This window comes from Alexandromys fortis, unplaced genomic scaffold (assembly GCF_014885135.2).
Source record: "Alexandromys fortis isolate MF-2015 unplaced genomic scaffold, M_Fortis_MF-2015_v1.1 scaffold_66, whole genome shotgun sequence".
Classification (NCBI taxonomy): domain Eukaryota; kingdom Metazoa; phylum Chordata; class Mammalia; order Rodentia; family Cricetidae; genus Alexandromys; species Alexandromys fortis.
The window spans coordinates 435,363-452,214 of NW_026067950.1; the positions used below are offsets into that span (position 1 = coordinate 435,363).

Sequence of the window (16,852 nt, forward strand, 5' to 3'; positions counted from 1 at the left end):
CACACAAGCTAGTTTCATAAAATAGCCTTTCTTCCTGAAGCTAATTATGATAACTCCTTTAATTGTGGTGGTTTATGTGGTCTGAATATCATGACACAGATAAGTCTGACACATATCAATGTACAAACTCTACAAAATATCTTCTTCTGAAAAAGAAATATTTTTAAAAATAGAAGAGAAAAGCTACATTTCCTTGCAGCATTGTGAAGCTGACGAACCCTGTGTTTGCCTTTCAGATCCCCAGCTCAAGGGCATAGTGACCAGGTTATATTGCAGGCAAGGCTACTACTTGCAGATGCACCCCGATGGAGCTCTCGATGGGACCAAGGATGACAGCACCAATTCCAGTGAGTGACTCACTGAGTCTGCTACTCAGTGGCTTTGGGAGATGCATTTGTCAATGCTGGGTTCTCTTAGCTTGTTTCTAGTTGCCTAGAAATGCACGTATCATTTTACTGAGACCACATGCATGAAGGTACTGATGCAGAAGGAGGCAACTCTAGGGTTAAACTGAGTGTATCTTCTTTACAGATATGTCCAGAACATTACTTTTCGTCTCCTAAACATAACAGTTAGGCACACTAATGCACTGGTATAAAAGTTAATATCCTTCTCAAAGAGAGAATATTCAGATATGTTATGATCTGGGGAAAAGGAATTTGTAATTATTGCAAAAGAGCATGTAGCTTTCTCCATCCTGTACAGCATGTCCCTGAGAAGAAAGCCAGGCCAACACTTGCTGCGGTCTTAGTTTGCAATTACGTACAGAGTAGCCTTAGAATAAATCACATTGCCACAAGTTTCAAGAGACATGCATTTTGTAGAAGAGTTAAAGGCCTAAAGTTAAGACATTTTCCTTACACATTTATGTAGCTGGAGACTTTTCTCTGTCCTGACCGGTTTCTCTCCTTCCCACTGGTCCCCACAGCCTCTTATGAAATAATCATTTGTAGGCTTAATATTAATCATAATTGTTTGGAGAATGACTCAGACTTTTACTGGCTAGCTCTACACATGTATTAACTCATTTCTAATAATACATGTGTCACCATGTTCCCGGTGGCTTACCAGTAATGTTCTGGCATCTTACTCCTTTAGTGGATGCTGGCATCTCTCCAGCTCTGCCTTATTTCTCCTTGTCTCTCTGTTTGGATTTTCCACCTAGCTATATTCTGTGATGCTATAGGCCAAACCGGCTTTTTCTATTAACCAATGATAATAAAACACATTCACAGCCTACAGAGGGACAACCCACATCACATTTATATCAAAAACTGAGTACTTCCCAGGCAGATTCCCATTAATAAGAAATAAACTCAAGTTAAGGAGTTGAATGAGACTGAAAATAACAGTCAGCTTTCAAGTTGCACTTTTTAAATCCTGTTCCTTGAGAACACCCATAGGTGATTTTTTTCCTGAGTCCAGTAGTGTCAGACTTTGATAGTAGAAGCATAAACTGCAGGCTTGATTCCATTCTGCCTTCCAAACTCTTCACAATGGTGTGGGCAAGCCAGCTAAGGAGAAGTTAAAGCTGGGGTGCTCATTTTTCTATATGATGGTACTTTCTTCATCATAAAGAAAAACAAGATTTCTTTAGTTGAAACTTGGAAAAACAAATACATGTGATACTTTTTGAGTGACAGAAAGAGAAGGGAAAGTGTTGCTGAAATGCTTTGCTTTACTGCATGGTGACAGAAGACCTTTCCTTCAACAGCACTGTTCAACCTCATCCCAGTGGGACTGCGTGTCGTTGCCATCCAGGGAGTGAAGACAGGGTTGTACATAGCCATGAATGGAGAAGGTTACCTCTACCCATCAGTAAGTGACATGCCAATGACATTGGCTCTCAGTGTGTTGCTGGAAAAATAAAAGCAGCAATAGAAGTTAAAGACGAGTGGGCATAAACTCTGCCGCTTTGACTTTGGGGTTTGGTCTTTATAGGGCGGTTGCAGGAGTTGGTTTGGTGACAAGAGCACATCTGAAGGAATAGTAATCTTACGTCTTGAAACGTGTTTGCTACATTTTAAAAGATGACCTAGTTCATATACTTAATAAGATGCTGTTAGTATGATCATTTTATTTCTGATTATATATGCAATTGTTTTTGGAGACTTTCAAATGAAGTGCCATTGGTACACATATTTTCTTACTAATTTATTTTTACTCAGTTCAATAACAGGATGTTTATCTGGGTCAATATGCTGTGTCAATCTTTTTCTACCTGGAGATTTAGTCAAGGTTATTAATAGACCTGCCATCTTACCAGCATAGTTTTGATTAAAGTGGTGCTTAAATGTGCTTTCCATTTTAAAATATAAAAAATATTTACTGTTTTCATCATATATGTGGTGACCACTAGGATTTACTTCTATTTGATCAGTGTCTCCTCTTTCCCCATCAGTCTCTTGGAACCCAAAAGCTTGTATTTCTAAAAAGGAAACAATATGAGTCTCTGTAGGCAGTTCTTCCATGATCTGTGGGTACTACAATCTGGGAACACAAAGTCATCTTTATGAAATTTGTGTGTTGACTGCATTTCCTCATGTATACCATACTAATGTTTTTGAAGATAATCATATAATGTGAATAATAAGGGGGCTGTTGTTTATGTATTTCTTAGGGAGTAATCATGTGAAAAAGATCTATATATGTTCAGCACAGACACAAGATTTTATATAATGCTATGTTTGGCTAGTTTGAAGGTATATATACTAAACCAATGGATATAGAGGGACAATTATATTTGTTTTAATAGGAAATCCTATAATGGAAATATTTTAGAGAAAAAATATTTATACTAATAAAGTATATATCTCACACAAATCTAAGCATTAATTTCTGGAATTTTTTATATTTATCAGAAACTGAACAGTTTTCTTTCAGATAGCCTCCACTGGATTTTTTTTTTTCATTAACTTATTTTCCACCAGGTATGCTTTGCTCATGAGCTCATGACTATAATAAGTTAGAATCTTGTTCCATTGCTGGCCAAAGAAATACATATTTTATCATGAGTATTTTTCCCATTATTCCTTTAGCATAAATCAATAGATTGAAATGTCTTAAAATATATTTTCCTCTGAGTTTTCTGTCCATTTTCACATAAATTCTTAGAACATTTGTTGTTATTAATATAATCAGCAAACAACTGTAATATTTATTTATAATAATATCATATATTTATGTATCAATAACATATGACTTTGTGCACATATATTATGTAATAAACATTCTCTTCAGCCTTACACAACAGGTAATCTATTTTTCCAGCACTTTGGAAACTCTGTCAAAAGGAACTGCAATGTAGCCTCAGAGTCCCTGTTATCTAATATCACCCAAGGGTATTCCAAAGCTCAGAACTAGGTATTACATTATGCAAATTGTGTACTGCTGCAGGAGATGAATATGCAGCATGCTGTGAGTAAGATCAAGACAGAATTTTCTATGACTTATCTAGGAAAACATATACAAAAAGAGATCATTTCTAGAGATGACTCATTTCAGATACAACTCAATTTTACTGATTTGACATTTGTTCAGTGACTTTTGTTTATTTTTACCTAAATAATGTCTTTCAATGATCTGAATATATCACTATATTTGCTGGAAACCACAGCATCTAATTCTTCCTTTCTGTTGCAAATTTTACTGAATGATTGTTCTCTTTATGCATATGCTATTATCAGAGCATGTATGTTTGTTTTATTCTTTTGCTACTATATGTGGTGCTTTTAATTATTGCTCATTTTTAGTCAGATTATAATTGTAATATATTCTTCTCTAAAGATAGATTATGTCTCTTGAATATGAGTTTTTGCCTAGAACAAATTCTAGTATGTTTAGAGCAATGTACCAGTACAGTAACATTGAAAACAAGGCAGCTACTCCAAGTCCATCTTAAATATGGCTTCCTTGTTCATAATTCAAAACTTATGAATTTGCTGTGGGGAGCAGTATTTGTACCCCTAAGTATTCAAAGATCTTGATGCGTTGTCTTCTTCTGGTTTTATGGGTGGTTAGTTTCTGAATATCCCCTATGATGGCTTACAGATTTTGTTTTCTTTTCTTCCCATCTTTGGTACCAAGAACTCAGTCTATTTCCTAGCCAAAGCTATCTCCCTATCCCAGGTTGGTCAGGGGTGGGACCTGTTATTATTCCTGTCTTCTGGGAAAAGACTTTGAGAAAAACACAGTGCAAGTTCAAGTCTTTTCTCCTACCCATAGTTAAAATACTCCATTGATTTAAACTAAATACATTTTGAACTTTAAATATTTTAGTAGAGACAATGTTATTTCATAATTACTAATTGCATAGTAAGTTACCAAGCACCTACTAAGATAATAATATAGGACATGTTGTATAAATTATTCTGCTTTATAATAAAAATTAAATTATAATAACTATGTAGTATTTATACACTGTGCAGTATTCCAGTCATGAATTAATTTACCTGATCCTCTTAGCAACCTTTAATATAATAAGAATAATTAATAAAATATGATTTAATTTAAATAAAATAGACACTGATATTCAGACTGCATAAAAGTTGACCATATATCCTTGAAGTAGACAAAAGTAACAGAATCTGTTCATAATTTGATTCACTACTTTACACTTTCAGATAGTTTACTGAAACTGAGCTCAGAAAGAAACAATTTGAGGGATAGGCAAGTTGTCTCAAAGGTTAAAAGCAGTAACTGCTCTTCCAGAGGACCTGAGCTCAGTTAATATAACACACTTGTTTTGGCTCACTTCATGTTTGCTACTGCAGTGCGCACACACACACACACGACTAAATCTTTTAAAAAGGAAATTTAACTTGGCACATTTTTGTGTATTATATGAAACCTATTTTTATCACAGATCTGTTCTGGGGGATTGAAGGCAATAAATATGCCATTCCAAGTATATTATGTTCCTTGACCTTACACCAGTTGTGAACTCAAGGCACACATTTCTCTGTTTTGTTGAAATAAGGAGCGACGGGGCTGCGTCCCCAACACCCCGGCCGCTTGGCTAGCTCATGCCCGAAATAACAACACACAAACTGTATTCATTTAAGAACTGCTTGGCCCATGAACTCTAACCCTTACAGGCTAATTCTCGCACCTGGACTAGCCCATTTCTAATGATGTGTGTAAGCACCCCAAGGTGCGCTTACCGGGAAGAGTCTAGCGTACGTCCATCCTGGTGTCTCTGCTCCAGAGAGCAGAGCTGTTGGGTCTCTCTGGGAGCAGAGCAGAGTCTGACCTCACTTCCTCTTCTGCCCAGAATTCTATTCTGTTTACTCCTCCCATCTATGTTCTAAGCTATGAGGCCAAGCAGTTGGTTTATTATAATTAACCAATGACTTTCCTCCATCACTGTTTCAGGAAAACTCTTGCAATCCCTTGTTATCTAAATAAAGATATTTAGTGTGTCCAATAATGATAGTTCTACCTTGTGAGAACAAAAATGCTGCCTTGACTAAAATAGAAATGATCATATTCCCAGCACTGGAAGAAGTTATCACCTAAGGAAACTTATCTCTCATATAACAACAGCTATTGTGCTCATAATGATGACAGTATGTCACTTGATATGTGTGTCAAGGGGTTTAATGTTATATGAATGATTTGCTTGGAGATAGAACACAAACTCTCAAGTCAGAGAACAAAAGAACAAAAATCAGCAAATATTCTGTACAAGAATGAAACAGGTTAAAATACTGCTTAACAAAAATGTTGTTTGAGCTAGTTAAAATAACTACCTCTTATGCTAAGGGAAGCAGTCAGGTGTTTTGTTTTGTTTTATTCGTTTTACCAAACAGCTTACTTCTTGTTGGGTAAGACTAAGCAATCCCAATGGGGTTGGAGAGATGGCTCAGCAGATAAAAGCACTTACTGCTTTTGAAGAGGATCTGGGTTTTATTCCGAGGACTCACATGGAGCTCACAAGCATCTGTGACCCCAGTTTTAGGATTTCTGGTGCCCTTTTCTAGGCCCTGTGGGCACTGCATACTTGTTCTTAAATGTAATGTCTACATCATACTACTCTCTATCCAATGTCAGGGAAGAGGTGGAAGGAGGATTAAGAATGTAAGAGTGGGAGGATGGAAAAAGTGTGATCTACAATGCATCAAAATTTCATTATGGATAGTGCAGGGACTTCTGGGGGCCCATCCCTCACTGGGAACTGTTGGTGATTGGTCACTGATGGAAGAGAGAGAATCATTTTACTTAGTAGTGTATATGCAGTGTATATATAGCCTCACAAAGCAGCCCTGATGAAAATCAATGACTTTATACACAAAAATATAAGAAAGTAGTAGTGGAAGATAGCTTGGAAAGAAGTGAGTCATCCAGAGTTGAGAGTGTGCAAAAGATGGCAATGTGGTTGAATATAATTATATTATATACATTCATGAAATTCTCTAATAATAAATTTCTTGATAGAAGCATGTGAAGACAGAAGTATTCTGTGATGGATGGTGTTTCTTTTCCTTTTATTTATGCTCAGTGTGACAAAGATTTAGAAATGAAATCATTAAATAAAGGAAGAAAGGAGATAGAACTTAGTAAACCATCTTACTTATTAAGAAGACTTTCTGGCATATTTTACTTAATTCACAGATTTCATTTTAGATAAAAAGAAAAGAGCCAGCTGATTTAAATTCATAACTTGAGCTTTCATAGAAACAATTCTGATGTGCATGAAGAAAATCTCAGTTATTCACACAGTGTTTCACAAATTTCAAACACAGTAAGACTTGTGTAGAATGATTCATATAAGTCCAGACTTCAAAATATTGACCCAACTGATTATGATACTCCAGTTCAGTAAATTCACATGCTTTAAGAATCACAAGTCTGAATGTGTATTGTGAGCCTTTCTAGAACTGGTGCCTGGAGAACACATTGGCAATCACAGTTCCTCATCATGTCTAACCTACCGTGACTCTAATGTTTCACGTTTTGTTATTTGCCATTGAAGGTGATGAAAATGGACAAATGACTGTGAACTGTAGATTTATGCCTCGGTCTAAGTCCAGTGAAGTGAAGACAAGAGAATGTCTATAAGTAGTGTTCACTTTCTCATTAACCAAATAAGTCGGCTCTTAAGGAAGGCCACAGAGATAGTTGCGATTATTTCATTCAGTCTGAGGACAGAACTAAAAATTGCTACCCTCGGCTCTAAAACAAAGAATGAAGAAAGACAGTTCAAATCAGTAACAGTGAGTTCACAATCCTGCAAGCGTTGTGACTCTACCACATGCAAAACCTAAGAGGAAATTCAGTTTATGACATCAGGTATCTATCTCAGCTTCCTGGTACCTACTGGAGTAACAGCAAACAATGTTGTCAGTGTCAAAAATGAGTTGATTTTGAAGGTAATGCTTTTCAGATTTAAGCAAATGAAAATAAAATTAAATAGTGATGCAGTATAAATTGGATTTTGTAGCTCTTTATTTTCTATGAGACTGAATCTTATTTATAGCTAAGCAGGGCAGCCCCACCCAAATCTCATTTCTGGGGTTGAGAAAGAAACTTTCTTCTCCTTTCCCTGAGTGATTACTAGGTTTCTGGTGCATGACTAGGGACAGGCTGTTTTCTAAAGTCCATTTCCATGTGTCCACAGGATTTGATTCCATAGGGACCCTCTGTGGTAGTTTGCATGAGAAATGTATCCCCCGTAAACTATGGTACTTAAACTCTTCATCTTCAGTTGGTGACAGTGTTTGGGGAGGTGGTAAATCCTTGCTAGAGAAAGTAGAGTATACCACTGGAGTGTGTTTTGAGAACTGAGAGCCTTGTGTCACTTCCAGTTCGCTTGCTCTCTGCATCCTGCTTGTGGCTGAGGATGTGATCTCTCAGCATCCTGCTCTAGCATACCTGTCATCTCCTGCTCTGCTTCCCCATCCTGACAGAACCATCTCTCTGAAACCATAAGCCCAAAGAAGTTCCTTCTATAAGGAACTTCTACCCATGGTATTCTACCATAGCAGCAGAAAACTAAGTAATACACTATCTTTACAAATTTCTTACTCATACCTCAAGCTAAAATATCATTTGAGAAAGGTTAAACACAAAATACTTACAAATTATTTTAATTAGTGTAGTCACTTAAAATATAAGCTAAGTCCACATTCTTGGTGTGAATTGTTTAGTCCATTTGCTGGCTCATTCACCAAAAATTAATTAATTAATTAATTAATTAATTAATTAATTTATTTATTTATTTTTGAAATATGAGCGGCGGGGCTGCGTCCCCAACACTCCGGCCGCTTGGCTAGCTCATGCCCGAAATAACAACACACAAACTGTATTCATTTAAGAACTGCTTGGCCCATGAACTCTAGCCCTTACAGGCTAATTCTCGCACCTGGACTAGCCCATTTCTAGTAATGTGTGTAACCACCCCAAGGTGCGCTTACTGGGAAGATTCTAGCCTAAGTCCATTGTGGATTGGAGCTGCCTGGGAGAGCAGTGCATGGCCTCTCCGGTCCCTCTGGAAGCAGAGCAGAGTCTGACCTCACTTCCTCTTCTGCCCAGCATCCTATTCTGTTTATTCCACCCACCTATGTTCTAAGCTATGAGGCCAAGCAGTTGGTTTATTATAATAACCAACTACCTTCCTCCATCAATTTATTATTTATTTATTTATATTTATTTACTTATTGTAGTCATACCATTGAGCATGTACTGAAGGTATAAGGATAAATGAAAATATGATAGTTTTCAAACACATCAAAATATCCATTGGTTTAAGGAAAAGGAAAAAAAAAACAAATTGACTATTGTTATCTGCACTTTATGATAAACACAGGCAAAAATCATATCTTTGGTAATTTTAAGAAATCCATCTATGTGTTTTTCTGTCTCTTGTTACTGATTTTTAAAGTTTTTTATAAAAAGCAGTGCCCATTTGTTTTACTGAAACATTGCCTGTTAACTAGCTTGCACCTAGCATATAGTTGGATGCAAAGAAATGATAAAAATGTGGCCTCATAGAACCTTCAGTTTTTTTAAACATGTACTGTACACTTTGCACTGTGCAATTTGACAGAATTATTTATCTAGATTTCAGAAGTTTATGGAGTGCCCTGAACTGTTTGGAGTTGCACTAAATGTTTATTGTTGATCCTAAAATAATTCACGCAATAAGGAACGCAATGCACATCTGAGCAGGCTGTATGATAGCCTGTAGGAATATTATCTGAGGTTAGATACTGTATTCAGACCCAACCACAGTATTAAACAGAGAGAGTGATGAGTCACAGTTATTAGGCAATGCTCAATCCATGTGAAGGACTCATAATTTGTGGCTATTTGTTGTTTCAATAACAGTAGAGACCAGATGGGAACAAGATATTCTCTTGTAGCTTTGAAATCACTGTTTTTGTCCTCTGAGAAGATAGATGTATTTTATTTGATCATTTGTCTCGGATCCTGGCCATTATTTAGCTGAAATTCCCCTGTGGGCAAATCAAAAAATATTATTTGACTTTACTTTTAAGCTGGTACATCTAGTACCTGGTGGGGCCAACCTGACAAAGGATGAGGATTGGTTTTTATACTGAGAGAAGCATTTACTGATATCATGTAATAAATTAACTGTACATGCCATCCATGAGGGTATAATAGCACAGCTTTTAAATGGATGGCTTTTCTATTAATACAAATTTCTACAATTAACTCATCAGTCTTTCACCTGTGGATCTATTATAACATGGAATCAAACTTATCTACCTTAAACAGTCCTCCTCACACCAGTTTTCTCTTGTTCAAATTATTTTCTCTTATAACTAAATAGTGTCAGCAATTTACTTATAGATTTTAGAAAAATATTATGTCCCCTGCTAAGAGATAATAAAGAATAAATGAGGCACATGTTGGTGTAAGATGCTTGATGCACAAGTGTGAGAACCTGAGATCCTATCCCCTGAATCTGCATACAGGCAGGAGCAGTAGCATACATCTGGAAACCCAGTATCCCATGATGTGGTAGGAGGCAGAGAAGAGAATTCCCAGAAGCTCCTGGGCCATCTAGCCTGGTATCTGAGCAACAAATAACAAGAGATTCTGTCTCAAATACAGTGAAAGAAAAGGACTTAACATTCAAGATTGTCTGCTAACTTCTAACTTTTACACACCCATGGCACATGGGGGGGAGAGAGAGAGAAAGAGAGAGAGAGAGAGAGAGAGAGAGAGAGAGAGAGAGAGAGAGAGAGAGAGCAGAGAAATGCAAGATAATATCACTCATATATCGAACCTCAAAAAGGTGACTTCATAGAAACTGAGACTAGACTAGTGGTTATTAGAGGCAAGGGCAAAATAGAGATAGGAAAGACTAGTCAATGGGTGTGTCCTGGTAGCATAAAGCCAGAACTAGTGTTCTTTGTGCAGTAAGATGAACCACAGGTTCTGTTTAATGCACTACATACTTTCAAAAGAATTAAAGAATAATTCTGAATATTTGTTCCTAAAGAATAGATCAATGTTTGAGGAGGCAAGAATAGATCAATGTTTGAGGAGGCAGACACATTTAAACTCACTTAAACATGAACAGACTTAGTGTATGGAAACACCATATGATGCCTCATTAGTAGATGTAATTTTTATGTTAATATGTTTCAATTAGAATAGCAAATGATTGGGAAATGTGCAATTTATTTTAAAACAAGCAGCTCAACAGGCTGAATGAAGGCTGGCAGTGCTACTGGCATTGGATTAATTATTTGGAACTTTTGAATGATCCTAAGAATTCTGAATGACTTTTTTACAACAAGATGGCAACATTTGCTAGTTTTTATAATCTTCAAATACTGTGATTATGTTCTGGCAGGATGGTGACAATGAATTTCCTTAGGTCAGCAAACTTTGTCATATCTGTTGTGTTCATGAGAAAAAAACTGTTCAAATTCTCATCAGCTGTACAGTTAGACTGGTGGGTATCCTGCCTGCCTATTTTCTTGTTTTCCTACATTGAAGCAGACCTTGGTGAAGAAACTCTGGTTTAATGAAGATGAATGGACAGTGTTCTTACTTTCTTTTATTATATTCCAGTACCACTTGAAAATCTGAAATTTTAGGGAAATTGGAATGATGATAACCATACCAGCACTTACATTGAGGCATGAGTGTGTGGACATGTTTTATAATCTCAAATAAAGATTATATTCATATACATGAGTTTTACAAATGGTGCTTACCCATCTTGAATATTTGCTAGAGAACTGCCAGTGAAGCCAAGTGCAATAATTTCTAACATGTGTTTGTTTTCCTTAGAAATACCTCTAAAATTAGTTAACTACGTGGTTTAAGTACTGGGATTTGTTTTACAGCATGGAACAGTGATTCTGGTTATTCTTTGAAAACAAAACAAGTTATTTTAAAAAAAAAACAGCACACATGGTGCAGTGATGGTTGCTACTGAATTAGAGTTTGAACCACAGTGCAGTGTACAAACTCTGTGGCCATTTGAAGTAGCTCAATGAGTTTTAAAAGTGAATTATAGAAGGGTCAATTTCTTTTGGTAAGGGGGTATAGTGCAGGTAAAATGCATACAGAAACATTTGAACCCAAATCTGAAATCGTTTAGTCAAAATTAAATACTTGTGAGGGATAAATATGTGGACATTTTATCACATTCCCTGGAAATGGAAATTAAAGTGGCTGTCACTGACTTCATTACCTCTTCAAAAAACTATAGAGGCCAGACCCTTCCTGAAGAGCCAGGAGGATGAATTGTCGGGTGGCAGGGACAAGCTTATGGAGGAAAGGGCCAAGACTGGGCATCTCACATGCATACATATAATTTTGATTATGTTTCATGCTACCTGTTGTCTAAACATTTCCAAGAGGTCACAAGAAACAGGAACCTCCTCTTCCATATTCTCTCCCATAGGAGGAGCAATGAACAGAAGCTTTAAGACCCATTCAAAAAAATTACTGGCTGTGACAAACATTGATGCTATGAACATAGTTGAGCACATGTCCTTGTGGCACGATTGAGCATCCTTTGGATATATACCCAAAAGTGGTATTGCTGGGTCTTGAGGAAGGTTGTTTCCTAATTTTCTGAGAAGTCGCCACACTGACATCCAAAGGGGCTGTACCAGTTTGCACTCCCACCAGCAATGCAGGAGTGTTCCCTTTGCCCTACATCCTTTCCAGCATAAGTTGTCTTCAGTATTTTTGATCTTGGGTATTCTTACAGGTGTAAGATGGAATCTCAGAGTTGTTTTGATTTGTGTTTTTCTGAAGACTACTGATGTTGAACATTTCCTTAAGTGTCTTTCAGGCATTTTAGATTCCTCTCTTGAGAGTTCTCTGTTTAGGTCTGTACTCCATTTTTAATTGGATTATTTGTTCTTTTGATGACCAATTTCTTGAGTTCTTTGTATAATTTGGAGATCAGACATAGCCAGAAGCTGTAAACAACCTAAATGCCCCTCAAAAGAAGAATGGATAAGGAAAATGTGGTACTACACAGCAGAAAAAATTAACAACACCCTGAGTTATGCTGTCAAATGGATGGAGCTATTGTGAGTGAGGTAACCCAGACCCAGAAAGACTATTATCAAATGTACTCACTCATAAGTGTTTTTTAAATATAAAGCAAAGAAAACGAGCCCACAAATCACAATCCCAGAGAACATAGACAACAATGAGGACCCTAAGAGAGATATACATAGATCAAATCTACATGGGTAGTAGAAAAAAACAAGATCTCCTGAGTAAATTGGGAGTATGGAGACCTTAGGAGAGGGTTAAAGGTGAGGGGAGAGGCAGGGAGGAGAGCAGAGAAAAATGTAGAGCTCAATAAAAATAAATAAAATTAAAAAAAATTACTGATATTTTTACTGTAGCCACTAGGTTGTACCACGTTGGCAAGTAAAGCTGTCACAGGCAACCATAGACTGTGACTCATGGTAACATAAACTGAAAACATTTTGTAAAAGATATATCACTGCAGATGCCAATAAGAGAGGGTCAGAATACCAACACCAACAGTAATGTGAAAGAACTGGATTCTTCCAACCTCCGTAGATGACTTTGAGAAACCCAGTATTTTAGTGACGGAATCACCTGCAGATGTGGTGGAAAGCAAATGAGAATCAAAAGTAGTGTCTGATGGTGTTGTTTCTGAGTTAATCTGTTCATGGTAAGGATGCTGTGAATACAACTAGGTGATAATAAAGAATCTAGAAACTACAAAAACTCAGTTGACAAGGAAGCATCAGGGACTGAGAACACTGAGTTCACCTTTGAAGGACAAAATTTGGATAAGGTGTTATCAAACAATATCATGTGGTACAGAAAGAAATCTTTCATAAAAAGACTTGGTAGATAAAGAAAACCCCATAATTTTCTTATTTTAAGAAAATCCTGAAACCATCCCAGCCTCAGAAAAACTACCTATTATCAATAGGAGCTATCAACATCAAGGCAAGATGTTACATTGGAAGAAGGAGCATAACTTCCTAGAAGGCTAGATTCTCATTAGCATTTTAGAAACATTTTTTAAATTAAGGTATGCATGTTCGTTTTAGAATTTTGCTTTTGCCCATACCAAAAAACAATTTTCCTCACAATCCAGCTCTTGCAACCAAGGGAATCATATCAAAAGTTTCCATATCAGATCAGAACTGTTACTTGAGTTTTCAGTTCTGTGTAAGAAAAGATATACTCAGAAAACAATCCATGGTCTGTGACTAGAAATATTTACAACATGAAAACAAAGACCATGGTTAACTTATAATGACTACTGAAATCTCCAACAAATATTTATATTTCATCTAATATAAATTTTATATTTCATCTAATTTTAAGTCTGTGAAGGCATATTGTACAACCAACATCTTTCTTAGCCTGGGTAGTTATTGATATTCCTAAACTCTATGTGATTATATGTATTATTAAGTAAGGATTTTCTTTTCATGCATTGTACACTCTTTTATAGATTTCTGTACTTTTGTTATTATATGAAATTATAAAGTACTCATGATAGATTGAATGTCTTGTAAAAAATTCCTTCCCTCCAAGTTACATTAATTTCAAGTAGGTCATGAGGATTTACAATGATTTTACCAACAAGACCAGGGAGAATCAGTACAAATCCAATTGGGTTGAAATCTGTCCCTGGAAGATTTTATAACGCCAGGATACGTGAGAATATTGGACACTGACAGAGTCCTGTTCTCCAATGCATACTGCCAATTTGTAATTTTATGTTGACTAGAGTTTGTCTTGCCACAAAGGTATTTCTGAAGCAAATAGGATTAGGTCCTTATGTCAAATATCAGTAAGGATAGATGCTAATAAGGTTCTAATTATTACATTTGATCTCAATATTTGGAACTGCATTTCATGTCGTGTGTACGTCAGTATGTGTGTGTGTGTGCATGTGCTCATATATGCTTCACATGTGCTTGTGGAAGCAAGGGATCAATGTCTGGTGTCTTCCTCAATCATTACTCACCTTAAATTTTGAGACAAGGCTTCTCACTGAACCTTATAGTTACTGTTTGAGTAAGTTAGCTAATTCACGAGCCCCAGAGCTTCACCTTCTCATCACTAGAATTATAGCCATGCCTTCTGTTTCATGCAGCTTTTAGATAGTGCCGAAACCACAAACAAGTACACACGTTTGCATGGCAATCACTTTATTTTTCTTAAAAAAAATAGCAATACAAGGGTGTGGTTGATAGATACAGCAGTGTTACTCTATTGAAGAACTGATTTTCCCTCTCCCAACAGCTATCAACTGCAAATAGCAGGTTAGATATGGGTGAGGATTTGTGTCCACTTTTCTTGCTCTGTGCTGGGATTTCTTCTCACACGAGCTTGTTCAAGTTTATGCATGCTACCACAGTCTCTGTAAGTTTATATGTGCCTTGTTGTGTCTGGATGATTCTGTTTCCTTGTAGTCATCTACTATCTTTGGCTCTTATAATCTTTCTGCCTCCTTTTCTACATAGTTCCCCGAGACTTCAGAAACAGTGTTTGGAGTTCTCCATAGTCAGTCAGTCTCTCTTTCTTTCTCTCTCTCTCTCTCTCTCTCTCTCTCTCTCTCTCTCTCTCTCTCTCTCTTCTCTGAACATTGTTTAGTTGTGGGTCCCTGTGTTACTTAACATTTAGTGCAAGGAAAAAGTTTTTCTGATGGAGGTTGAGTGATGTACTAATCTATAAGTTTAGCATTATGTCATTAGGAGTTACTTTATATTTTGTTCATTTATCAGAATAATAGTTGTATGTTAAGCCCCAAGGCCCATGACCTTAGTAAAATCAGTGACCTCTTATATAGTCTCTTGGTAAACTCTATCCCTAGATGCCATGTTTACCTTGTATTTTGAGTAGACAAATATTATGTAAGGAAATATTTAATAGTCTTTTAATCATCATGTCCACATTGTATATGATGTGCACATAGAGCAGAGATCCCAATTTCATTCTTGGTGTGGTGGACTTGCGTACCTCCACATATTGTCTGAACTTCTCTGAGTTAAGAGGGTTCATACAATAAATAAAATAAATATAATTAATCATTATGCTAGTTAAAGGAAACTTTTTTTTTGAGACAGGGTTTCTCTGTAGCTTGGGAGCCCAACTCAAAGAGATTTTCCTGACTCTGCCTCCTGAGTGCTGGGATTAAAGGTGTGCGCCACCATCGCCTGGCTAGGAACCTTTTTTCATTAACCTCTGAATTGAAATTACAAACAACCTCTAGTTACAAATTCAGGCTTTTTTTGTAAGAAAACCAATAAATGATTGTCTCAGTAATCAATGCAATTGTACCGTCCACATTTTATATAAATAAGGAAATTAAAACTTCCAAACTGTTCTTAGAATAACTATTAACCATTGTAAAAGTGTATGTTCTTTGAGGGTTTATTTGCACTTTATTTTTTGAGATATGGTCTTACATAGTCCAAGCTATCCTTGAACTTGCTATGTAGCTGAGGATGACCTGGAACTGCTTATCCTCTTTCTATACCTTTAAGTCCTAGAATTAAAGTCATGCACCATCACACCCAGTTTATGCAGTGCTGGACTTTAAACCCAGAACCTTAAGTGTGCTAGGCAAGCACTTTACAAAATGAGCTAAACTCTTAAGCTTTACCTTCTTGATTTCATTTAAGACTGATGACAGATTTCAATCATTAAGGTGTAAGAGAAATGCTTAAGTCACTATAAAAATGCCCTATTGTGTGCATAAAATTCCCTTTGTGTTATAGCTGTTTGCTTATTATGCATGTACAAAATACTGCATTTGCTACTTTGCAAGAAATATTTAAATACTCACTTTCCTCTCGGTATCATTTGAATAATAGTCTTTGGTTACTTTATCTAATAAAGGTCGATACACTCGTAAAACTATACTTTTCATTATTATTGGCATTCATAAATACATTAAAATCATGAAGGAAATAAAGTAATTGATGCTTAAGATGAACATTTAATATAATTGAAGAATAACGAAAAGTTGTCTTCAAATATTAAATTGTGCAAAATAAAGGATTGTTTCTCTATGGTGCACACAAGCATGAGGGAACAAAATGCATACTTAAAATTATATTAATTCTGAGCGAATTGAATAGAATGGATGAGGGGAACTGTACATCATTTCATAATCTCAAACAAAGCTAGAATCCTTTTAAAACAGAAATAGCACTTCTTTTGGATGAGCAAATTGAAACAGCAGCAGGGATCCACTTTACACTGGAATTAATTGAACTGGCATTTAAGCTTTAAAGCATTTCTTCTCATTTGACAAGAAAAGATTGGGGCCCAGCTTCTTTTCTCCAATAAATACTTCACTGGACACTGAATTATAAGAAATTGTTAAACTGCCAATGTTAAGAATATA

General features: G+C 36.3%; 1 protein-coding gene across 3 annotated transcripts in view; it reads left to right on the plus strand.

Moving 5' to 3' along the window:
• Positions 1 to 16,852, plus strand: part of Fgf14 (fibroblast growth factor 14) — a 465,307-nt gene that overhangs the window by 368,764 nt on the left and 79,691 nt on the right. For 2 of the 3 annotated variants that reach the window (XM_050150394.1, XM_050150395.1), the window contains exons 2-3: positions 237 to 347; positions 1,715 to 1,818. In XM_050150394.1, the coding sequence (XP_050006351.1) occupies positions 237 to 347; positions 1,715 to 1,818 (215 nt within the window). The remainder of the gene's footprint in view (positions 1 to 236; positions 348 to 1,714; positions 1,819 to 16,852) is intronic. The other variant, XM_050150396.1, reaches the window with a different exon arrangement.